This window comes from Gymnoscopelus braueri (genome assembly GCF_963280865.1).
Source record: "Gymnoscopelus braueri genome assembly, chromosome: 6".
Taxonomy (NCBI): domain Eukaryota; kingdom Metazoa; phylum Chordata; class Actinopteri; order Myctophiformes; family Myctophidae; genus Gymnoscopelus; species Gymnoscopelus braueri.
In genome coordinates this window covers 5,433,225-5,458,778 of record NC_137607.1, presented here as the reverse complement: position 1 = coordinate 5,458,778, position 25,554 = coordinate 5,433,225, and the positions used below count along the sequence as shown (strand labels likewise).

At 43.6% G+C, this 25,554-nt stretch overlaps 1 protein-coding gene across 1 annotated transcript in view; it reads right to left on the bottom strand.

Moving 5' to 3' along the window:
• sh3rf1 (SH3 domain containing ring finger 1) overlaps positions 1 to 25,554 on the bottom strand; it is a 101,152-nt gene that overhangs the window by 9,279 nt on the left and 66,319 nt on the right. Inside the window, exons 6-8 of the mRNA XM_080431324.1 lie at positions 22,341 to 22,454; positions 18,157 to 18,287; positions 2,660 to 2,830 (exon numbers count right to left, since the gene is read on the bottom strand). Of these exons, the coding sequence (XP_080287450.1) occupies positions 2,660 to 2,830; positions 18,157 to 18,287; positions 22,341 to 22,454 (416 nt within the window). The remainder of the gene's footprint in view (positions 1 to 2,659; positions 2,831 to 18,156; positions 18,288 to 22,340; positions 22,455 to 25,554) is intronic.

The window sequence follows — 25,554 nt, the reverse complement described above, 5'->3', positions numbered from 1 at the left end:
CTGCAGAGAGTGTGTGTGTGTGTGTGTGTGTGTGTGTGTGTGTGTGTGTGTGTGTGTGTGTGTGTGTGTGTGTGTGTGTGTGTGTGTGTGTGTGTGTGTGGATAATATGCACACGTATGTAAACGAGCTGCTGTGTGTGTAAATACTGTACTACTGTATGTGGTCTCTGTCAGGTGGAAACCTCATTATGTCCAAAACTGGTACTTTTCAGAATTAAAATTCAAAAACAGCAAAAGTAGCAGATCTACAAGCTCAAAACCAGTGGTGTAAAGTAATAGCAGATCTAAGCGTTGTGAGCTTGTATATCGGCTATTTTCAAACTTTTCAGTACTTGTAGTACTTTAAGTTACATTTTGAGACCAATACTATTGTACTTTTACTCAAGTACATTTTTAATTCCGGACTTTTACTTGTAACAGAGTATTTCTACAATGCAGTATTGATACTACTGATACTTACTATTTAAGTAAGAAATGTGAGTACTTTTCCCAGTATGATCAAGTAGGCCGTTGATTTATAGCCTGGTAAACCCTCCCTCCGGAAATCTCATTTCCATTTGATTCCAGGAGTGAGTCTGGCCTGATCGCCCATTCTGCAATATTGGCTGTGGGCTGGAGTTGGGCGGGACTCGGGGAGTAATACCGTTGACTGACAACCCCTTCAGCCAATGATTGTTTTTCCCCTTCAGCCAAACAGCAGTTCACCAGACTAATGTGACGCAACGGGACTTTTGAGACGGCCATGCCCAAAATGGGTTGCCTTATTCGGATACATGCGTGTCACTGCCCGCCCCTACCGGTTCTCTAAATTTTTATTTTTAAATAGGCTCTGCCATGATTAATTGACCACATATATGAAGTTAAACAACTAAATTCTATCCAAACGATATCTTATAAGTAAATTCCGTGCCTCAAAATAGAAGTTTGAGAGCTTTTTGAAGTAAAAAAACAGCGGAGAAAATAGTGGACAGAAAAGATGGCTGCCGTTCGTGTTTTGTCGGCTGCATTCAGGCTGCACTCGGTGCCATTCGGGCTCACTCGAACTCGCCACCTGATTGGCCAACTGTCGCTGTCAATCACAGAACGATGTGCGACGACGCTGATAGGCTCTTTTTTTTGGTAATGCGCTAGAAACGCCCATACAAGCCATCAGGCCAGACTCACTCCTGGAATCAAATGGAAATGAGATTTCCGGAGGGAGGGTTTACCAGGCTAGTTGATTTACGATAGAAACACAAAAAGCTAAAAACATAAGAGATAAGAGGTGTCTGTTATGTACGGTGTGTTACCACGCTGACCTGCTGACGGGGCTCATGTAGTTGTAATGTACGGTGTGTTACCACGCTGACCTGCTGACGGGGCTCATGTAGTTGTAATGTACGGTGTGTTACCACGCTGACCTGCTGACGGGGCTCATGTAGTTGTAATGTACGGTGTGTCACCACGCTGACCTGCTGACGGGGCTCATGTAGTTGTAATGTACGGTGTGTTGTGTTACCACATTACATGTACATTACATTACATGTTGTTATGTACGGTGTGTCACCACACTGACCTGCTGACGGGGCTCATGTAGTTGTAATGTACGGTGTGTTACCACGCTGACCTGCTGACGGGGCTCATGTAGTTGTAATGTACGGTGTGTTGTGTTACCACGCTGACCTGCTGACGGGGCTCATGTAGTTGTAATGTACGGTGTGTTGTGTTACCACATTACATGTACATTACATTACATGTTGTTATGTACGGTGTGTCACCACACTGACCTGCTGACGGGGCTCATGTAGTTGTAATGTACGGTATGGTGTGTTACCACGCTGACCTGCTGACGGGGCTCATGTAGTTGTAATGTACGGTGTGTTACCACGCTGACCTGCTGACGGGGCTCATGTAGTTGTAATGTACGGTATGGTGTGTTACCACGCTGACCTGCTGACGGGGCTCATGTAGTTGTAATGTACGGTGTGTTACCACGCTGACCTGCTGACGGGGCTCATGTAGTTGTTATGTACGGTGTGTTATGTTACCACGCTGACCTGCTGACGGGGCTCATGTAGTTGTAATGTACGGTGTGTTGTGTTACCACATTACATGTACATTACATTACATGTTGTTATGTACGGTGTGTCACCACACTGACCTGCTGACGGGGCTCATGTAGTTGTAATGTACGGTGTGTTACCACGCTGACCTGCTGACGGGGCTCATGTAGTTGTAATGTACGGTGTGTTGTGTTACCACGCTGACCTGCTGACAGGGCTCATGTAGTTGTAATGTACGGTGTGTTACCACACTGACCTGCTGACAGGGCTCATGTAGTTGTAATGTACGGTGTGTTACCACACTGACCTGCTGACGGGGCTCATGTAGTTGTAATGTACGGTGTGTTACCACACTGACCTGCTGACGGGGCTCATGTAGTTGTAATGTACGGTGTGTTACCACGCTGACCTGCTGACGGGGCTCATGTAGTTGTAATGTACGGTGTGTTACCACGCTGACCTGCTGACGGGGCTCATGTAGTTGTAATGTACGGTGTGTTACCACGCTGACCTGCTGACGGGGCTCATGTAGTTGTAATGTACGGTGTGTTGTGTTACCACGCTGACCTGCTGACAGGGCTCATGTAGTTGTAATGTACGGTGTGTTACCACGCTGACCTGCTGACAGGGCTCATGTAGTTGCCGGGGAACACTCCGATCTTGCCCGTGTGCATGGAGGTGCCCTTGAACCAGCCGTCCTGACAGCGTTCCAGCACCAGGAACATCTCGCCCTTCCTCAGCTCCAGCTCGTCATCCTTGCGGGGCGTGTACGGGAACATGGCCACATAGCTGCACAGGGAACACACACACACACATCAGCACAAGAACAGTTTGTTCCAAATCCTAGAATGAAAATAAAAAAAACATTCATTTAACACATTCACCGCCAGACGCCAGTGAATGTGTTAACCCATTAAGACCTGAGGCCGCTTCTAAACATTTTCAAAATCCTAACAGTTTTTCGGAAACAAATGTAAAAAAAAATTATTCACGATTTTTCAAAAATAGCAGATCTACAAGCTCGTAGCGCGGCACTCGGTGCCACGCTATGAGCTTGTATATCTGCTATTTTTGAATAGCCTAAAGAAATCTAAAAGTGACACAGATGCGTTCCAGGTATTAATGGGTTAAACACTTAAACCCTCTAGACTTAGTAAAACGGACCGGAGTCGCAACTGTACTTGTGCCGTTTTTTTCCTCTATAGTGCTTGCCAACGTGTCGTCACCACGGGGGGGCGTGGCATAGTAGCTGCAGACATACTTGTGGGGGTCAATGTTAAAGGTTTCATGACGTTCAGTTTTACCACACATTAAAAGTCTTTGTCATGGTCCTTCAAACGTGTATAGAAAGTTTTAACAAAAAATTCCACTCCATTGATCCATGGCAGGTGTTTTTCTCTCACATTTCTAAAGCCTTTTCAACTGCAATGAAAAAAGAAATCTTTGCCTGCGGGTGTCGCTAGTGAGGGATTTTGCCTGTCAATCATCGCCTCTGCTCCGCCCCCCCCCCCCCCCCCCAAAGGAAAGGATAGGGGAGGGGAGGGGCAAGGAGGAGAGTGGGCGGGATTAATCGGCTGTGACCTCACTGCCAAAGGGCCAAGCTCATATTACTTTTCAGCCTAATTATTCAGAAAACCCCAGACCACAGAAAATCCACTGAATGTTCAAAGTTCAGATTTTTTGGGTGTAATTGAGGTCATAAAACCCCCCAAAAAACATAAAAAATAAAAAAAGTGAAAATGAATGTCATAGAACCTTTAAGTCAACCTGTTTATACCCCACAAAGATGTCCGCCGCTACCAAATGACACTCGTCGACGCCCCCTTCATGATTTCTTTGGTACGCACTATATACACCAGGGGTCTTCCATGTTTTTCAGCCCAAGGACCCCCTAGCTGAAAGAGAAATGAAGCAGGGACCCCCACTACTGTACATACTGTATAACATTGTACTTTCATAGATTTCATAGACCAACACCAAACCTCTTTGCCAAAAATAGCCGATCTACAAGCCCACACCGCCTCGCGCTGCGAGGCGTTGTGAGCTTGTAGATCGGCTATTTTCGGCCTAAGTTCTCTTCAGAATAGGGATAACAGGGGTCAAGTGGTTTATGTAAAAAAAAAAAAAATCTAATCACACAAACATTTGGTGGCCCCCCTGCAGTAACTCTGAGGACCCCCTAGGGGTCCCAGACCCCCTGTTGAAGAGCCCTGGCTCTACGCTCACGACGCGGCATAGTGTTGTGAGCTTGTAAATTGGCTATTTTGGGCTAATGTTCCTTCCACAATATGGATGGCGAAGTTCAAGGTGCTGTAATAATGATATAATTTGGTTAAAGCAACACTGTTGTAACTCTGTTACAAATGCAACCAAATGGACCTGTATTAAATGAACCCACATTTGTACAAAGGGATCAATTAACATTGATAGACTTTGCTTTGCAAGACGGAGCACTGAGACTGCCTAACTCCCTCCTCTGTGCAAGTCAAGTGATTCATGCAGTCCATGGTGTCACTTTGCTGTCACCAGCTACTAGATCTGTCACCCTCTCTCCCTCTCTGGAGATCATTCTGCAGAGAGAGAGAGAGAGAGAGAGAGAGAGAGAGAGAGAGAGAGTGTCCTCTGGTCATCCTACAGACCCACACTAAATCAGCGCTGGCTGGCTGTGTCCTTGGAGGGACAGGGAGGGAGAGACAAGTGGGTCGTCTGTCCAGCGTCCATGATACTGCTGCTGGCTGAGACTAGGACAGCCTTTTTTTTTCTTTTTTTTTAACACTGCAGAACTTTAGGTTACTGGCGTAACCCCGGTTCTCTGAGTAAGCACGAGTGCCTTTATATTTTGGGCTAAGATAAGTACATACTAGTACAAAATGGCACACAAGTCTGATCACTCGACGTGAATGTCAGATCTTGTGAACGAACCAAGTGAAACGTGTTTTTGTTTTTTTTACCTTTCCATAGTGTACAAACTGGTCTTTGAAACAGCACTGTACCTGCTGCTACTCCCCCCCCCCACATATGATGCTAATGTTTCAAAATAATTCACCTAATGCTTTACCCCTGTAAAACTGTGATGTGTCAAATAGAACTGATTCCGATTCTAGTCCTGTGATAAGTGCTGCTAGTAGATCTTGCAAGTCGCGGGAGTGTGGCGCTAACATAGACAGCTCTGTGATGAGATAATTTCCTTCTCATGTGTCTGTCTGAGAAAGACCATTTTAAATGTCAGAATGTTCCGAACACACTGTACTTGGTTCGCGAAGAATGGCTCCAATATTTTGTTGCTGTCGGAAAACCTCTTATCTTCATATTTTTTTGTAAATCAACGTCCTACTTGATCATTCTACAGCGTCATACAAAAGCAGCAAAAGTAGCAGATCCACATGCTTGTTTTGAGCTTGTAGATCTGCTACTTTTGCCGTTTTTGAAAAGTAACCGTTTTGGTTGGACATATGAGACGATTTACTTCAGTGGCAAAGATTGGTCATAATCTGTGTTCGCGGTCACTTCTCCACGAACCCCCCCCCAAGCTCATGTAAAAAAGTATAAAAGTATAAAATATGGATAAAAGGTTCAAATGACTGTGACGCTTTATTAACTAATTTTGCTGGGGACCTCCTGGTACCTCCCCGCAAGGACCCCTGGGGGTCCCCGGACCCCACTTTGAGCCAATGCAGTACAGTACAGTATCATGGCGGTGTGGTTTTCCACTGAATTACCACATTGTGGTGGGTATTGTTGTGCTACCTTCTGTACCGTTGCGTCATTCTGCGTGATTATATATGAAATCATCCCATAGCACCCTTTTCAAAGCAAGGTCTGGTACAGTATATCAGATGTGTTTGCGTGCCAGGGCTTAGTAATGCTTTTATTTTGAAAGCAAGGCCTGGTATATCAGATGCGTTTGCGTGCCAGGGCTTAGTGATGCTTTTATAAAGTAACCGAGCCATGCAGAGCCATGACAAAAATGGTAAATGGGGGAAACAAACATGCCGTGCTAAGCCAGCGTGGGGCAAAACAATACTGCTGTGGAAGGTGTGGAGTGGAAAAAACCCACCCAGACATCACAGACTAAACTCTGCAGGAATCTCAGGAGTCCCAACCAGGCTTTGGCTTAACAGTGATGATTACAAGCAAAAAAAAAATGATATCATTGTTGTCGGGCAGAAACCTCTTATCTCCATAATTTAACGACATCCATTTGCAGTGTATTTTTTGCAGTGTATTTTCTCATTACGTTTCTATGTGTTTTGTGGGAAACGTAAAGCATTGTTTTTGCTGTGAAATTGTGGGACTGTCAAAAAAGAAAAGGGGCAGAACAAAAATACAAATCCCCCAAAATATTCTCCCACACAAGAGTATATCATCAATTCCTGTAATAAGCTTTACAGGAATAATCACTAATAATCTTATTTAACCATTTAAACCCTATATACAGTACTACCAGAACAGCCCGGGGTCCCCCAGGGGGGCATACTTTCAAGTTGGTCGCATCCTTTTTGCCCTCTACACCAAATCTCTTACAAGCTCACAGTGCGTCTGCTTGTAGGTGACCTACATCATGATCTTTTTTAAACAAAGTTTTGTTTTAGGCTTTTCTGCCTTTATTGATAGTTTTTGAATTGAAGATGGACAGAATGAGGGACAAAGACGGGGAGCCACGTGTAGCAAAGGTCGTCGGGATCGGGACTCGAACCCGCGTCACGCTGTCAGGCTATCAGAGCCTAGGTGCCCGGACCATTAGGCCGGCGGTCCGGTCCCTACATCGTGATCTTGTAGATCGGCAATAATCTTCCGGAATATTAAGACAAGCCCAGAATAGGAACGCTAGGGTTCAACATGGCGTTAAGAGGCAGGAGACTCAAAGACAAGCATGGCTATCAACGCCTGTAAGAAACATGTTGACCACAGTATGAGAACACTGAAAGCTGAGAACAACTTGGAGGCCTTACTTTTACTTTTGCCATCAGCACAACTCCCACCGTTTTTAACCCATTAAGACCTGAAGCCGATTCTACATGTCTCCTAAATCCCAACAGTATTCTGAAAAAAACGTATGTTTCTATATCAGTGGTGCTCAAACTTCTTCATGTCAAGGACCCCCAAAATTATATGTATTTGGCCGCCGACCCCCATCTCAAAATGTTTAGTTCCAGGGACCCCCAAAAGCAAAGAATAGAGTTAAAAATGTTCACTTTAAACAATATATATTCACAGATTTGCAGACATTTTCACGATTTTTCAAAAATAGCAGATATACAAGCTTGTAGCGCGGCACTCAGTGCCGCGCTACGAGCTTGTATATCTGCTATTTTTGAATAGCCCAAAGTGTAAAATAATGCTTTTTAGCTCAAATGAAAAAGTGACACAGATGCGTTCCAGGTCTTAACGGGTTAACCTGCATAATAAGCCGGTGCTAGAGGAATGAGCTGGCCCGGTGCAGCCTGCTTACAGCTGTGTGTCAGAAAGGAGAGCCGCAGTGGGGGGGCGACCTAAGTATATACGGCTGCATTCCTGCGGTACCGGTGAGTCAAAGCTAGCCTCTAGTCACAGTATAGGATTCTCACACACAGATAGGATCCATTTCTCATGGTACATTGCATCACCACGGGCAGAGAAATCACACTGTACTGTTATATAGTCCAGTGTGTTCTCTCAATCTTATTCCATATCAACGACCTCCAAAGTAATGTGTATTTGGCCGCGGAACCCCATCTGAAAAGACTTTGTACCCAGGGACCTCCCATGACAAGATCTTTGTTTGTAAAATCTTAAAAATACATGTAAAAAATATTCCACATTTAAAAAATGTAAAATGATTTTTTTTAAAATAGCAGATCTACAAGCTCACAACGGGTCACGCCCACGTGTAAAGGGTTAAAGCGGTTAAACCGATTTTGATGCTCTATATTAACTACTTTTGCTGGGGACCCCTCGAACCCTCTCAAGGACCCCTGGATGGTCCCCAGACCCCACTTTGAGAACCACTGCTGTAGGTGGTTTTCAATGTGGGGGTCCACCAGGGGGCGCTAGGGGGGCAATTGGAAAGGAGAGGGAAAAATATATATATATTCAAACTCAATTGTTGTGCCAGTTTTAGCACTTTCACCCTGGCGTCCCGATTTTTGCCATGTCATTAATGTCAAAACTTGCCAAGAATAGCCACACCAGGGGCCCCCATGTGGCCCCCAGGTGCCAAACTTGGCACAAACGCTGTTCAGGGGTCTGCCATGAAAATAGTCACACAGTCAAACAACTACATTTCACACACATGGGGCACTACAGCAGTGTTTAACACTTCAAATGGCCAGAACTGGTGACCATTGCTCTGATCAGCGCAATATAGGGCTGGATTTGAAGGCCGCATAGCTCACAGCCCGACATATAGTGAGCTTGTAGATAGATTTTCATTTTTGCCATTTCACTAGTGAGAGGTTATGGCTAGGGGTGGATCCTTGGCATGGAAAAGTTTGGAACACCTGGTCAAGAGGATCTAAGATGAATATTTACATCCATACTTACAGTACATACTACTGTATGCTTGCATTACAAACGCAATGACAAATTAGAGACAAAACAAACCCAAAGAATACACTTATACATGAGGGTTCTGCCATAGAGTAGTTGTATTATTGCTAGCCTCGCGTGGCCAGACAATATCACACGACACACTGCGTGGATATTAGTCTGGTCCCTATCAACGATAGATTTTTTTCCAAGGGGCGGTTACAAAAAGATCCAAACGGACTCTATTGGTTATACCTAAACCAATCAGAGCAGTGCTTCCTTGTTCACGAACCAATCAGAGCAGTGCTTCCTTGTACGTCATTGCTCCAAATAAGGTGATAAGCCCGCCCACATTTGGATACTGGGCCCTGGTTGGTTCCGCACAACTGCGGAGGGAGAGAAATTGAATCTCTATGGAGGGGGGCCAGACCTAATCTGCCGAGGGCTAAAGTGCGATGCAATTTTGCGAAGGCAGATTCGTCTGGAACCAGGCTATATTATTGTTGTAGCCATTCTCCTCAGTTTTGGAGTAATAACGTGACTTTGAATCGACACTGAACGTGGTGCAAAACAATTCACCCAAACTTGTGATAAAGATATTTGGGGAACTGTTTCACTTGGCTCACAGCAGCAACGTTTTAATGCTATTAGCCCATTAACCCATTAACTGCCAGAGGTATTTTCATATTTTTTTAGCCAGTGCCAGAGTTTTTTATTGAAAAAAATAAAGTACTCAGGAGCCGAAATACATTTTTTTTAAGTTTTAAGTTAACAAGGAAGTGGATAGGAGTCTAGATCTTTGACTAATCATATCTCCTTGGTCTTTGGGTCAAATTGTTTAAAAAAAAAAAAAAAAAAAAACACTTTTTTCACTTCACGTAGATCTACGCGATTGGCACGTGGCGGCTTTAAATAGGTTCGCGTAGATCTACGTGATTGGCAGTGAATCAGTTAAGACCTGAGGCAGATTCTAGAAGTCTTCTAAATCCTAACGGTTTTCTGAAAAAACGTCTGTTGCTACAGTATGTCAGTGGTGCTCAAAACCTTTTCATGTCAAGGACCCCCAGAATTATATGTATTTTGCCGCCCCCCCCCCCCCCTCCACTTCACAAAATATCTTGTTCCAGGGACCCCAAGATGCAAAGATTTGAGTAAAAAAATTACTTTTAAAATAATATATATTCAAAGATTTGCTAAAATGCTAAAATGAATGACCGATGCATTCCCGGCCTTAATGGGTTAATTGAATAGTGTTTTGCTTGCATTATTCTCAGTGGCTCTACTAGCAGAAAGAAAGAAAGAAAAAAACAGCCTAAACTTTTCAACACATACTGTGCTGACAGGAAGGCTTTATGTATTGACGTATTCATCTGACAGAACAGATGTTATCAGTTTATGAGGACAAGTTTGCCAACATTTCAATTATGTCGCTGAATTAGGGGGAACATACTGGAGTCCATGGAAACACCATACTGCTGTTTTTAATTTAAAGGCTTGTATTAGAAGAAGCTGGTGGTGTGGCTGGAAGCGGCGATGTCAAGTAATTCATGTACTCTAGTACTGTACACTTGAGTACAATTTCAACAGAAATCTTGTAAACGTTTTGAAAATAGCAGATCTACAAACTCACAAGGCACCCTGATGCGTTGTGAGCTTGTAGATCGTCTATTTTCAAATTGACAAAGTGTGAAATAAGGCTTAATTGGTTAATGATCAATGATTAGAATCAAATAACACGATATACGTATATATGATTCTGAAATGGGCATTCTGCAGAATGACTACTTTTACTTTACTATATTTTGATGATAATACTTTTGAACTTTGACTTAAGTAACATTTTGAATGCAGGACTTTTACTTGTGAGCGTGACGGCCATGCAGTCTTATGCAAAGGTCAAAATGTCATTTAGATAGCATGTTATTTAGTCAGATGGCAGGTTTATTTGTCGACCTGGCATCCTATAGTATAGTTTGTATAGTTTCAATGTACAGATTTTTTGTTGTTGTTGATATTATACTGTTTAGACCAGTGGTTCACGATCATTATTCAAAAACAGCAGATCTACAAGCTCACAGCGCGTCATGTTGTGCCCCGCTGAGAGCTTGTACATCTGCTATTTTTTGCATTTTCTTTAACATAAATCTTCTCTTCTGGGGAGGTCCCTGAAACCATAGACATATAAAGGTAGACGCCTCATTCGGCTCTGAAGCGTGTGTATCTCGGGCGCGCTTCCTGCTTCCGCAGGGCTGCCGTGTGCGTCACACACGCGGAAGTTCGGTAGGCCAATCAGAGGCAGGTGGGGGCGGGTCATTTTGTAACCCAGCTTTTAACCCTTTAAGAGGCAGCAGCTGTGCGCAGCATCTAGTTAGTTGGAACTTGGCAAACTCCACACTCTATTTGTGAAATACAAATAAGAGACATGGTCCTTTTTCATATCAAGGTCCATTATTTATTCAGCATTTGAGTCACGGAACACCGTTTGATAAGCTTTAGCCTCTCACACCCAAAACATAGAATATGTTATCGTTCGATAAGATGTTGTCAAAATAACAATTGTTTACGTTCTCTAATTGTGTACTTGTTTAGTAAGTAATGCAGATGTTTAACAATTTGACTCTTGACAGTGTGAAATGTTATACTCAAGATTTAAAGATCTATAAGGGTCCATTTGGTTATCAACTCTCCATCATTTAGCTGGGTACCACCTGGAACCCCCCCAAGGACCACTGGTGGTTCCCGGACCACTGGTTGAGAACCATTGCACTGACAAGTCCCGGAAAAGACGCACTGTGATTGGCCAGTAGTCAACGCACTGTGAGCGCTGTGATTGGCCAGTAGTCACTTTGAGTGACAGGTTCCCTGCGGAAGACGGAAGTGCCGCCGTGTATTGCGATACAAGTCGCCCCAATGAACTGCAGAGGCCAATGAGGTATCTAGGTTTCTAATATCTATGCCTGAAACCCCCTTTTCAGATGGGGGTCCGTGGCTAAATACATATCAATTTGGGGGTCCTTGAGATGAAAAGGCTTGAGAACCAGTGATTTAGACTGATGATAGGTTCTTGGTTTACCTATGATCAGTAGTGTAAAGTAACATTGGTGTAAAGTACATTTACTCAAGTACTGTACTTAAGTAACATTTTTAGGTACTTACTTTTTTGAGTACTTCCAATTCTCAATACTTTTACGCCACTAAATCTCAGAGGCAAACATTGTACTTTTACTCCACTACAATTATTTGAAGAAAAAAAAAATCATTACAAAACATACATTAACCACTTCAGCCCTATGCATACTTAGGCTATTTGAAAATAGCCGATCTATAAGCTCACAACGTGTCGCTTTGCGACGCGTTGTGAGCTTGTAGATCTGCTATTTTCAAAGCACTTTTATACATTTGGAAACTTGTGAAATGAGACAGTCTACAAAATGACTACTTTTACGTTCAGTTCTTAAGTATATTTTAATGCGAATACCTTTGTACTTTTACTCAAGTACATTTTGAATACCGGACTTTTACTTGTAACAGAGTATTTCTACATTGCTACATTGATACTTTTACTCAAGTACAAAACGTGAGTACTTTTTCCACCACTGCCTATGACCCTAGATTAGGATCTCTATGCATTTGATGTGTTAACTTACCTCGTGTTTACCTTGCTTACTGTAAGTGTCTCTGGATTAAGAGCGTCTGCTAAAAGGTCTAGACTGTCAATAGTATTTTTTAGAGTATTTTTTTAACACAGAGTACTTCCTCCACCACTGGCTGGGGAATAGTAAGCAGAGCCGGTGAACAGAGGAGGGTTTAGGGGGGCGAGGGGAGATGTGATGTCGAGTCCAACACCGGCTCAAGGCCTTGTGTCACATGGTTTGGTAATTCTGTGCACATTAGCCGGGCTGAGCCTCCCCATGGTTCCCTTGTACGCTGTAATTAACCAGAAATGAATGGCTCAGAAATGTAAATTAACAGGGGAAGTCAGATCACAGGGGCTCCCTGGGAGATCGAATTAAGTTAGAAAACCTGGGGAAAAAACGGAAGGGTTGTCAGCCGCTGGAGCCCCGGCACCGCCTTTGTACTTAGTAGCACGGCTCTGTTGCTGATGGCGAAGGGGAAACTCCTTGAATCGACGCACGCATGCATGCACGCACACACACACACGCACGCTGCGTGCACACACACACACACACACACAGACACACTAAGAAGTTCATTGCATATCGTTGCCGTCGGGCAGAAATCTCTTATCTCCATATTTTTACTTTTTGTGTTTTTTTCATAAATTAACGCCCTGCGTGATCATACTACAGCGTCACACAAAAGAATCAAAAGTAGCAGATCTACAAGCTCTGTTGATCTGCTACTTTTGCCGCTTTTGAGCGGTGCCAGCCGCTCCAACAAGTGACCGAGTGTGTTTGTCCGTATATGTCTGTATGTCCGTATGTCTGTATGTATGAGCACGGCATCAACAGCTGCAGCTGATTGCAACACAAAGATGCAACCGGTTACACTAATTAGACACAAACAGGTGACAGTGCAACACATGCACACACACACACACAGGCTGGCTCAGCACACGTGTGCGTGCGCACACATACACACACACACACACACACACATCTTTTACAACTAAAAAAGCAGTAGTGTCCTGTGCGACACTGTGTGAGTCGATTAATCGAATAATCTTGAAGCGTCCCAATCTTAATCTTGAATTAGTCTGATTATTTTGGGATAATCAGATGAATCCCCCCCCCCCCCCACGGCGGTCAATGTTTTGCCTTGAGAAAACAAAAGAAGAAAGAAAAAGAAAAGGAGGACTTGGAGCAGGTCTCGACTTGGCAGAAGCACAACACGGGTTGGCAAGCCTCCAAGGAGAGGCTGGTAATAAAGCCATTTTTCACTAAACTGTCTGCACATCGACTAGCAGATGGTGATTGATGCCCCCCTGCTTTAACCCGCAAAAGTGTGGAGTTATTTGTTCGGAAAGGGGGAGCTTACAAATGAGTTTCCGTTGACACAAACAATGACATTACCCATTATTTTTGGAACGTGTTGGAAGCCGTGATAATAACGATCTTGCATGACTGTCATCGTAGCAACCAGCCAGGCAGCACGAACGATGCCTTGAATTTTGGGACCCTGGACCATGGACGGCCCTTGACCCTGTGAGCGACCCAAGACGCTTTACACGTGTGTTTACTGTCACGTGTGGAAACTTGGCCTGGCATGCCACTAAGATGGTCAACATCACACAGTGTGTGGTCACCATTACAACGGCGGGGAATGATGTGTGTGTGTGTGTGTGTGTGTGTGTGTGTGTGTGTGTGTGTGTGTGTGTGTGTGTGTGTGTGTGTGTGTGTGTGTGTGTGTGTGTGAATGTGTATGTGTATGTGTACTTGTATTACTATATTTGTGAGGTCCAAATGACCCAAAAAGAAGATAGTAGAATTTCTTGGTCCTTACAAGAGAAAGGGTTGTTTTATGGTACAGTAAAACAAATAAAGAAGATGTTTAGGGTTAGGCTTACAATTAGGAAAAGATCTAATAGCCGATCTACAAGCTCACATCGTGTCGATGTAGATTTTCACTATTTTAAAATGTTGAGGTAAGGCGGCAAGATAGGGCCCTTAGGTTAAGGGGTTAGAATTATGCCTGATTTTTACTTGGCTGCTTGCTAGAGTCTACAAGCTCACAACACGTGGCATCGCTATACGTTGTGAGCTTATAGATCTGCAATTCTTTTTGCTTTTAGTAATACAAACCTGTGTGTGTGTGTGTGTGTGTGTGTGTGTGTATACGATTCATGCAGCACAATTCTTCAGCTAAAATCAAACTAGCGACACAGTATAGCTAGTGGTTGACAACAGGTAAGCTACTAGTATACACAAGTAGGACCAATTTAACTTAACACTGAATTTGTTATAAGTGCCAAGTCACTAAATAACATATTTCGTGACAAATATTTTGTTGACTGGGGGTTCCCCAATGTGACTCTATGCTAGTAGGCCCCCCCTCCCCTTTCCCCTCTACACCAGATCTCATCTCACTGAAATAAACGACGTTGTTGAGAGCTTGTATGCAGCTAAGTGCATGAGGTAGGCATGCTGCATGCACTGTCGGCTACCATTACTGTGAGACCACAGAATGTTAAGGCCAAAGCCCATGTTATATTGTCTAATTCCATTACAAAACGTACTAACGTATAAAGTCACATTAGCCGGTGTGTGAGGATGACATTTTTACCAGCGAGCAGACGCCACATGAACAACACCACAACCTTGTTTGCAGTCGAGAGAAAACCTGTCGCGGTATTTCTTGCTGTCGGGGCTAATTGACAAAATGGTAACTGGAAGAGTGTGCAGTGTGCACCTGAGAGGTCTGGGCACCTCAATGTTACATTGGTTATTTTCTTCACAAAATAAAAAATGCTTTAACCCATTAAGACCTGAGAAGATTCTAGAAATGTCTTCTAAATCCTAAAAAAAAATTGGAAAAAAAAACCCAAATTTTTTTTTCCTCGATTTTTCAAAAATAGCAGATCTACAAGTTCATAGCACGGCACTCGGTGCCGTGCTATGAACTTGTAGATCTGCTATTTTTGAATAGCCTAAAGACATCTAAAGTGACACAGATGCGTTCCAGGTATCAATGGGTTAATTGGAAAATGGTCTGAAATAGGGTAAAGTATGTGAACATGCTTGGACATTTGAGGCCTAATATTTCAACAATCGCTACAAAACCTGTGGATAGGACAGTCATTATGGCATAAACAATAAGTTGAAGGGTAAATGTAGGTCTGATAATGTACCATGCATGTTCAAATCATGTATAATTTACATTATTTCATATCTACAAGCTCAAGAGCTTGTAGATTTTATAAGTATAAAGTTATCAAATTATGCAAGTTATTTGACATGATCTGCCCTATGAAACCTAAAAACTGAAATGTAATTTTATTCATAATGTTCCAATGACAGAAACACAATTACATAGTTAAATCACAACGATGGGAGAGAGGCGGCTACAGATCCTGAGAGATCACGAACGCTGGTTAACACATTAACTGCCAGAATTATTTTCATATTTTTTTAGCCAGTGCCAGAGTTTTTCATTGGAAAAATAATTTTTTTTTTTTTTTTTTCACTTCACGTAGATCTACGTGATTGGCACGTGGCGGCTTTGCGGAGGTTCGCGTAGATCTACGTGATTGGCAGTCAATGTGTTAAGGGGAGAAACCACGTGTGATCGGCCTGTACGCACAAAGCCAACATCGCTCTCCAGAAAGCTGAAAAATGAGAGCGTCACAGACTGTGTGTTATCCGTGCAGAGACTGCTATCACAGACTGTGTGTTATCCGTGCAGAGACTGCTATCACAGACTGTGTGTTATCCGTGCAGAGACTGCTATCACAGACTGTGTGTTATCCGTGCAGAGACTGCTGTCACAGACTGTGTGTTATCCATGCAGAGACTGCTATCACAGACTGTGTGTTATCCATGCAGAGACTGCTATCACAGACTGTGTGTTATCCGTGCAGAGACTGCTGTCACAGACTGTGTGTTATCCATGCAGAGACTACTATCACAGACTGTGTGTTATCCATGCAGAGACTACTATCACAGACTGTGTGTTATCCATGCAGAGACTACTATCACAGACTCTGTGTTATCCATGCAGAGACTGCTATCACAGCACTCTGGGACCCACTATTAAGCCAGGGTGATCGACTGGAAACGTCATAGGGTTCGTCTCCGCCCGAACTGAACCCCCTGCTCTCACCTCAGGGTCCCTCTACGTTAGTGCTGTTGTTCTTGTGTCGTCGCCCACCACACAGGGTTAAATGAACACTGAGGATTTTTTTTAACTGTGCACCGTTCTATTCACTCTGTTGTCTTTGTGTTTTGGTCATAACGTGTAACATTTGGGAAAAGTAGTGTATTCTATTACAGTGTGATGTGTACTTGACGATTAAAACGCAAACACACAAGATTTTTGCTATGTATGCTTGTGGGGAATTCCTTAACTCTTTCAGTGCCAAGAGTATTTTCATAAAGTACTCCCAAACTGCCAGGAATTTGTGTTTTTTTTAATTTTGTAATTTTGTAATTTTTCATTCAAATAAATGATCTGATTGGGGTTTTAAACCCATAATACAGTTCTACCAGTAGAGAGCAACAAATCGACACATTGATGATCTCGCTGGCTCACTCACCCCCTCCCAAACAGGCTCACGTCATATCCGGTCAGAACCGGATGTTGACATTTTTGATAATCGTTGATCGGGCTAAATTACGATGCGATACACGACTACGATGACTGATCGTCACCCAGACCAAAGAGAGTAGACGTGGACCTCTCCGTTCGCTTTTTATACCGTGTGAAAAACCGTGACTTTCCCTATTCTGGCCGAAAAACAACGTGACCCGGAAATGAAATTTTTTTTTTACATCCGGCTCCGGGTGAGTCTGATGTAGTCAGGAAGCGAAAGTGATCATGAAAAATACACAGAATAGCGCGACCACAGTCAAAAGTAAAAACTCGGGATTTCTCGTGCTGGCACTGAGGGTACTCGGGAAAAACTCGGGATATGTCGGGGCGTTAAGGGCGTTAAGGGGGGAGAATGTACAAATGTAACCAAATGGACCCTTACGGGTCCATTTGGTTACATTTGTACATTCTCTGAGTTGAATGGCATTTGTACATTCTGGGAGTATAAGTTGACAGTGTATTTCTTTAAATGGGACAAACAGCATACCCAGAGAGAAGAGCATCCATACAGTAAGCTGCTATGTTATTCATATGGGTTTGTATATGACCTTATTTCTGTTTCTGTATGTCACGTGAAACGCCTGTTCTTAAAGCTATAGGGACACACACACACACACTACAGGGACACACTCGCACACACACACACACACTGAAGGGACAGAACGCCTGTTTCTGAAGCTGCAGACGTGCACACACACACACACACACACACACTGAAGGGACAGAACGCCTGTTTCTGAAGCTGCAGACGTGCACACACACACACACACACACTGAAGGGACAGAACGCCTGTTTCTGAAGCTGCAGACGTGCGCACACGCACACGCACACACACACACACACACACACACACACACACACACACACACACACACTCTGAAGGGACTAGTTGAGCAAAATCCCGACAGACAGAAGAGGTCCAGGAACACAAGTGCAAGGCGTCGAGCGGATCCAATTCTCATCAGGTGTGTGTGTGTGTGTGTGTGTGTGTGTGTGTGTGTGTGTGTGTGTGTGTGTGTGTGTGTGTGTGTGGACTCACAGGAGTAATGAGGGGAAGGGTGAGAGGGTCAGGGGTTCAGGGGTGAACGAGAGAGCACACACACATACACACATTCTGACAGCTTGGAGGAAAGGGGAGGGGGGGGGGGGGCGAGAGGAGGTGAATATGAATTAAGCCTGGGGGGGGGGGGGGGGGGGGGGGTGAGTTTGAGGAAAGCACATGTGACATCTCACGGCATGGCTAATGAGAGTGTTGTTGTTGTGTGTTGTTGCAGAGTGTAGGAGAGAAGGAGAAGAAGCACATTTTGTTCTTCTTTGCCTTTTGTCTGGTGTAACTCACACTGTGGGTCTTTGTCTGCCACTTTGGTCGCTCGTGCTGGGGGAGGGCCTCTGCCCGGCGGCCAATGAGGACGCGGCGCCGGAGGAGGAGGACGACTGCGGGGGCGGCGGCGGAGGCGGCGGGAGAGCGTCCTGTAAGAAAAGCAAGGGGGAGGATAGAGTAGGGAAAAAAAAATAAGTACAATATTAACCCATTAACTCTTTGACTGCCAGAGTATTTTCATAAAGTACTCCCCCAGTGCCAGCAATTTTCGTGTTTTTTTATTTTTATATTTTGAATTTTTCTCATGAAAATAATTTAAGGACACATAATTTAAAGACCCAGCACAAATCCGCCACTAGAGAGCAGCACATGACAGCTTGATCATGTCGTTGGGTCTCTCTCACCCTTCTTGATAGATTAGACAAGGAAAAACATGAAAACGGATGTGACGTCGTCCCAGATTGTTTTGAGCGGCGAAAATTACGATGTGATACACGACGGCGATGACTGATCGTCACCCAGACCATAGATTATAGAAGAGAACCTGTCCGTTTGTCCGTTATACCGTGTGAAAACCCGTTTATTTACCTATTTTGGACGAAAATGACTGGGGAAAAAAATCAAAAACCGGAAACGGAATCCAGGCCATGAAACCGGATGCAGATGTCCGTGAAGTAAGTGGAACTCGAGAATAACATTGAATATTAAGCAGCATAGCGCAATCAGAGATTAAACAATGAACGCGCGTCAAGCGCGTCGAACGCGTCGACGGCCAACTGGACAAAGTAGCACTTGACGCGTTATCGCGTCGTCCGCAGTCAAAGAGTTAACTGCCAGAGGTATTTTCATATTTTTTTAGCCAGTGCCAGAGTTTTTCATTGAAAAAAAAAAAGTACTCAGGAGCCGAGATACAGAATTTTTAAGTTTTAAGTTAACAAGGAAGTGGATAGGAGTCTAGATCTTTGAAAAATCATATCTCCTTGGTCTTTGGATCAAATTGGAAAAAAGATATATTAAAAAAAAAAACGCGTAGATCTACGCGATTGGCACGTGGCGGCTTTAAATAGGTTCGCGTAGATCTACGTGATTGGCAGTGAATCAGTTAATAAGGGCTTGATATACGTTATCGCATTGGTTCTCAAAGTGGGGTCCGGGGACCCCCAGGGGTCCTTGGGGTGGTACCAGGGGGTCCCCAGCAAGATGTGTTAATATAGCGTCACAATCATTTTAACCACTTTAACCATTATTTTATACTTTGTCTATTCAAAAATAGCAGATCTACAAGCTCATAGTGTGACACTCGTTGCCGCGCTATGAGCTTGTAGATCTGCTATTTTCTTTAATCCCTGGCACAAAATCTTTTTGAAATGGAGGTCCGCAGCCAAATACATATATTTTGATATGAAAACGTTGAGAAGCACTGCGTTAGTTGTGTGTAGCATGTCATGCAGCAAAAATAGCAGATCTACAAGCTCACAACGAGCTTGTAGATCTGCTATTTCCAGTGTGTGACACACTGGCACACAACTAAAGACTAAAGAGCGGCTTTACATTTACACAACAATCAATCATTGGCTTTCTGTCAGGCCGTGGGGGGACAAAGAGGAGCTTTCAGAGAGCCGATACAAAGGTGTTGTGTAAAAAGGATCGAAACCCGATGGCGAGCGAGAAAAGAAAAAAACGGATCATCTGTCATCTTGGCCTCTTCCATTCTAGCCTCGCTGACACCGAGGGGGAAGCACGGCGTGGCTCTTGTCCCCGACTCGCCTCTCTGTGAAAAACTTGGGGGGACTCTCTCTCTCCTGCTTGCTCTGCACAGCACCGAGTGCCGCACTACGAGCTTGTAGATCCGCTATAAAAAAATATATATAATCGTGAAAATGTGTGAAAATCTTTGAATATATATACATTTTTAACTCAAATCTTTGCTTCTGGGGGGTCCCTGGAACAAAATATTTTGAGATGGAGGGTCCGCGGCCAAATACATCGTTTTTGGGGCTCCTTGACGTGAAAAAGTTTGAGAACCACTGATATTATAGCAACGTACGTTTTTTCAGGATTTAGAAGACATTTGTAGAATCCCCAGAATCAAAGATTTGAGTTACACATTTTCGCTTAAAAATATATATTATACGTAAGATTTGCACACATTTTCATAATAAAAAAAAACAGATCTACAAGCTCGTAGCACAGCACTTGGTGCCGCGCTACGAGCTTGTAGATCTGCTATTTTTGAATATGCCTCAGATGCGTTCCGGGCCTCGCTGACACCGAGGGGGAAGCACGCGGTGGCTCTTGTCCCCGACTCCCCTCTCTGTGAAAAACTTGGGGACTCTCTCTCTCTCTCTCTCTCTCTCTCTCTCCTGCTACACTTGCTTGCTTGTTTGTTTGTTTGTTTGTTTGTTGCTAGGAGACCTGGTGGCTGCATATGAAATGCAGTTGGCAGCGTTGTGTTCTTAATTGGTACCATATGAAAACCTAAACGTCTGTCCACGTTCCGACAGAGCGGTACCCGCAAAAAGCGTGGTACCATGCCCGTACCGCCTTGCTGGCGGATTCCCCCCTCGAATGGCGGGGTTTCCGGGTTTCCCTCCGTGCCACCACCAGCGTCACAGGGGCCAGAGGAACGCGGCCGGGGAGAGGAGGCGTAAAATGAGCGGCGTGCCCCGCTATCGTAGTTCTATCCAAACCTCTGTGATGTTTGTGCTCCAACGAGCACAGGGACAATGTTTAAGCCATTGGTTCTCAAAGTGGGGTCCGGGGACCCCCAGGGGTCCTTGGGGGGAATATCTGCAAAGTAACTAGTAACTAAGGTTTTCAAATAATTGTAGTGGAGTAAAAGTACAATATTTGCCTCTGAGATGTAGTGGAGTAGAAGCAGTGGTGTAAAGTAACTACAGTAAGTACATTTACTCAAGTACTGTACTTCAGTACATTTTTGAGGTACTTTTACTTTACTGGAGTATTTCCAATTGTCTATACTTTTACTTCTACTCCACTACATCTCAGAGGCAAATATTGTACTTTTACTCCACTACAATTATTTGAAAACTTTAGAAACTAGTTACTTTGAAGATATAAATTATTACATTATAAAACATACATTAACCACTTTAGTCCTATTTTATACCTAGGTTATTTGAAAATAGCAGATCTACAAGCTCACAGCGCGTCGCATCGCGGCGCGTTGTGAGCTTGTAGATCTGCTATTTTCAAACATTTTAGTACTTTTACTTTTGTTACTTTAAGTATATTTGGATACCAATACTTTTGTACTTTTACTCAAGTAAATTCTGAATTCTGGACTTTTACTTGTAACAGAGTACTTCTACATTGCAGTATTGATACTTTTACTTAAGTAAAACATTTGAGTATTTTTTCCACCACTGAGTAGAAGTAAAAGTATAGACAATTGGAAATACTTACTACTGAGTAAATGTACTTAGTTACTTTACGCCACTGTATATACCCAAAGGCCAATAGACAAACCTACGATGTTGCCAACCTAAGCATGGGAGAGCAGAGGACAGCTTCCATAACGCAGTGTGAGTGTGTGTGTGTGTGTGTGTGTGTGTGTGTGTGTGTGTGTGTGTGTGTGTGTGTTTCGGTTCAGCGATGACGCCTGAGCTGAGATAATTAGATTGCCTGCAGGCTAGAGGAATCATCTGTACAAAAACATCAAGTAGAGGTTCCCAAGTGAAGCGGAGAGCCCGACCTTTTGTGTACACATTCCTGTTCATTCAGGAGCGCCGCATTCCAACACACACACACACACACACACACACACACACACACACTCACACGACGTATTTCTCTTAATCAGAAAAGTTTTTTGCAAAGAAAAAAGTGTGTTCTCAGTGTCAGCATTTATCATTCACACTGAGCCAGTGACTGAGCCATTAACGTGATGAATTCTGACATTTTGCTAATAAGCTATTTTCAGACAAAGCCAAAGACATTGTGCAACTTTTCATCCCCATGACATGGCGAGCATCTGACAACACCAAACTGAGTTTCTAAAGGGGATTTTGTTACTATAACTAGTACATCTGTATGGTAGAGTATGTATGTTACTATAACTAGCAGTGGTTTAAAGTAACTAAGTACATTTACTCAAGTACTGTACTTAAGTACAGTTTTGAGCTATTTTTACTTTACTGGAGTATTTCCAATTTTCTGGAGATAGGTTAGTCTCCACCTACCACTGGGATAGACGTGTAGCCCTGCATCTCCGACGGGAACGTGAAGACGGTCGCCGTGGTGACAGGACTGCTGGGGGGCGGAGTCACGATGAGTCCAGTTGTGCAGATGTGTACCTGTGTGGTTGAGAAGAGGAACATCATCATCATCATCACATTGATCCAGTTAGTCCATCATTTTGTATCCTTTTTTCCCACTCCCAATTTAGTCGTTATGCCAATTACTCCTCCCCACACAACTGGTGCCGTTGTACCCTAGTATGGACACTCGGACATGACAGATGCACTGGTGGTGGACAGGTACTTTACTACGGCAACTCCCTGGTGCATCACATCCATTCATCACAGTACTACACTAGTAGTACAGGCAGAAGGAGCCTGGCTGTGACCACCGATTTATATTTGGCTGTGAGCCTGTGTCGCGTACCCCTGCGAGCTTGTGGATCGCCTATTTCCGACAACCAAGTACGCAAATTCGGGACCCCCCTCGAAAACGAGATGGTACATCTCAAGGGCTTTATCCTAACTGTGGAAACACACCAGACTTTTTTCGCACACACGCGCATATACGCACACACGCACTTTTAGATCCAGTCCTATTTTAAAGCCTGCGTATGCGGGACTCGCGTATCCGCGCGCCTGGTGTAGCCGCTATCATTGATATCAATTGGATCTAAACAAACGCGCTCTACGCGCCACGCATTCGCGCCACGCATACGCGCCACGCAAAGTCTGGTGTAGATCGGCCTTATTAAAGAAACTGGAATCATTAAGTATGACGCAATCAGCAAGATGGGTTACAATGTATCCCAAACAGATGCAGAATGGCAGTAGTATTACTATGCCTTTTACTCTGGAGGAAATGTGCCTTAAGAGACCTTTTTGCATTTAATCTTCCTCTGCGTTAGTGTAACAAGAGGGAAATGAAGATGACCCAGTTTGAAGTGCGACAAACTAAAAATTGCATGTTTTTGAAGAACACTTTCCCGAGGCTATTAACGACATTGTGTCGGAGAACGAGTCCCTTTTTCAGAGCAAGACGTGCGGCTGGCTGTGTGATCCCCCGCTCGACTCGACCGTGACCGCGTTGTTGTTCCCGACGCCGCGATTGGCCCGAGGCGGAGTCAGGTGACCGTCCAGCAGGTGGGTGTGTGCTTGCCAGGCCTCCACCCCCCCCCCCCCCCTTCCCCAAAAAACAGAAAAGTGGAGAAAGGTGACTTTCCTCTGCGAAGAGGACAAACCAGCCACCCTGTGATGGAAGGAGGCTATTAGCAAAGATCCACAGCTCATAGCGTGGCACAAAGCGACACGCTATGAGCTTGTAGATCTGCTATTTTTTTTTAAATCGTGAAAATTTGTGCAAATCTTTGAATATATATATTTTTTAAAGCAATTTTTTTTACTCAAATATTTGCTTGTGTGGGGGGTCCCTGGCACAACATATTCTGTGATGGGGGTTCACGGCCAAAAACATAATTGTGGGGGTCCACGACATGAAAACGTTTGAGAACCACTGTATAACATACGTTTTTCAGAAAACCGTTTTTAGAATCGGGTCCTCAGATCTTAAAGGGTTAAGTACAGTACTTGAGTACATGTACATGTACTTGTTGCCCCCCCCACCCCCCCCCCCCCAAAAAAAAAAATAGCATAGAAAGGTGACTTCTCCCTCCGAGGAGGAGGAGGAGGAGGAGAAACCAACCAGCCACCAGCGGAGGAGGAGGAGGCCCCCCATGCACCACCACCACGTGTTGACTGAGTCACGGCGTTGTCTTGGCAACGAGGCCACACTGTCTGTCGGACACACAATATCCCCCCTGTGTCCAGCCTGCCTCCCCCCTGTGTGTGTGCTGTACTGTGGGTCCAGCCTGTGTGCTGTACTGTGTGTACTGTGTGTGCTGTCCAGCCTGCCCGCCACGCATGACTGGCCCTGACAGAGCTGTCCCACAAGGTGAGTCATTACAACCTCACATTCAACCTAACACTACAGCTGGACACGCTGCCTGCCAACCACAGGCCAAAAAAGACTAGCAGTGTTGGGGAAAGTACGAACATTTTTGTTTTACATAAGGAAAAGTATTGATACCACATGGTATAAATAAAAGTCCGGAATTCAAAATGTACTTATAAAGTACAAAAGTGTTGGCATCGAAATATACTTAAGAGTATCAAAAGTAAAAGTACTCGTCACGCGGAATTTGGCATCCCTAAACACACCAGTGATTTCACAAGACTTCAAAATGTATATATAAATCTTTTGAAAATAGCCGAAGTATATAAAGTGCTGAAGTGGTTAATGTGTGTTTTGTAATAATAATAATAATAATAATAATAATAATAATAATAATAATAATAATAATAATAATAATAATAATAATAGGTTTCCACCCGACACAGACGATATATAATAAACGTTTTTCAGAAAACTGTTAGGATTTAGAAGGTGTTTTTTAGAATCAGGTCTAAATGTCTACACCAAATCTCTTCACCATTGTTTTTAAATACTTTATACTACTGCTCCATTACAGCTCAGAGGCAAATATTGGACTTTTTACTCCGTTACCCCATTATTTGACATATTTAGTTTATAGTTACAATCTAAATACAAACACACACATTAATTGAGTACAAAGGACCCCAATGGAAACCAGCCATAGTGCTTTCCGGGGTTTAAAATCCTCTTAACCCATTAAGACCTAGAACTGTGTCATTTTTAGATTTGAGCTAAAAAGCATTATTTTACACTTTAGCTATTCAAAAATAGCAGATATACAAGCTCATAGCGCGGCACCGAGTGCCGCGCTACGAGCTTGTAGATCTGCTATTTTTGAAAAATTGTGAAAATGTGTGCAAATCTTTGAATATATATATTTTTAAAGCTAACATTTTTAACTAAAATCTTTGCTTCTGGGGGGGTCCCTGGAACAACATATTTTGATGGGGGTCCGCGGCCAAATACATATAATTTTGGGGGTCCTTGACATGAAAAAGATTGAGCACCACTGATATAGAAACATGCGTTTTTCAGAAAACTGTTGAGATTTAGGAGACATGTAGAATCGGCTTCAGGTCTTAATGGGTTAACAGACCTTGTATTGAACTGTACTTCCCTGTGCCTGTCTTTGCAAACTGTTAATAAAGTACTCAATCAATCAATCAAACCTTTACCAGCTGTAACGTTAAAGTGATGAACACACAAACGCATCACTAATTACAA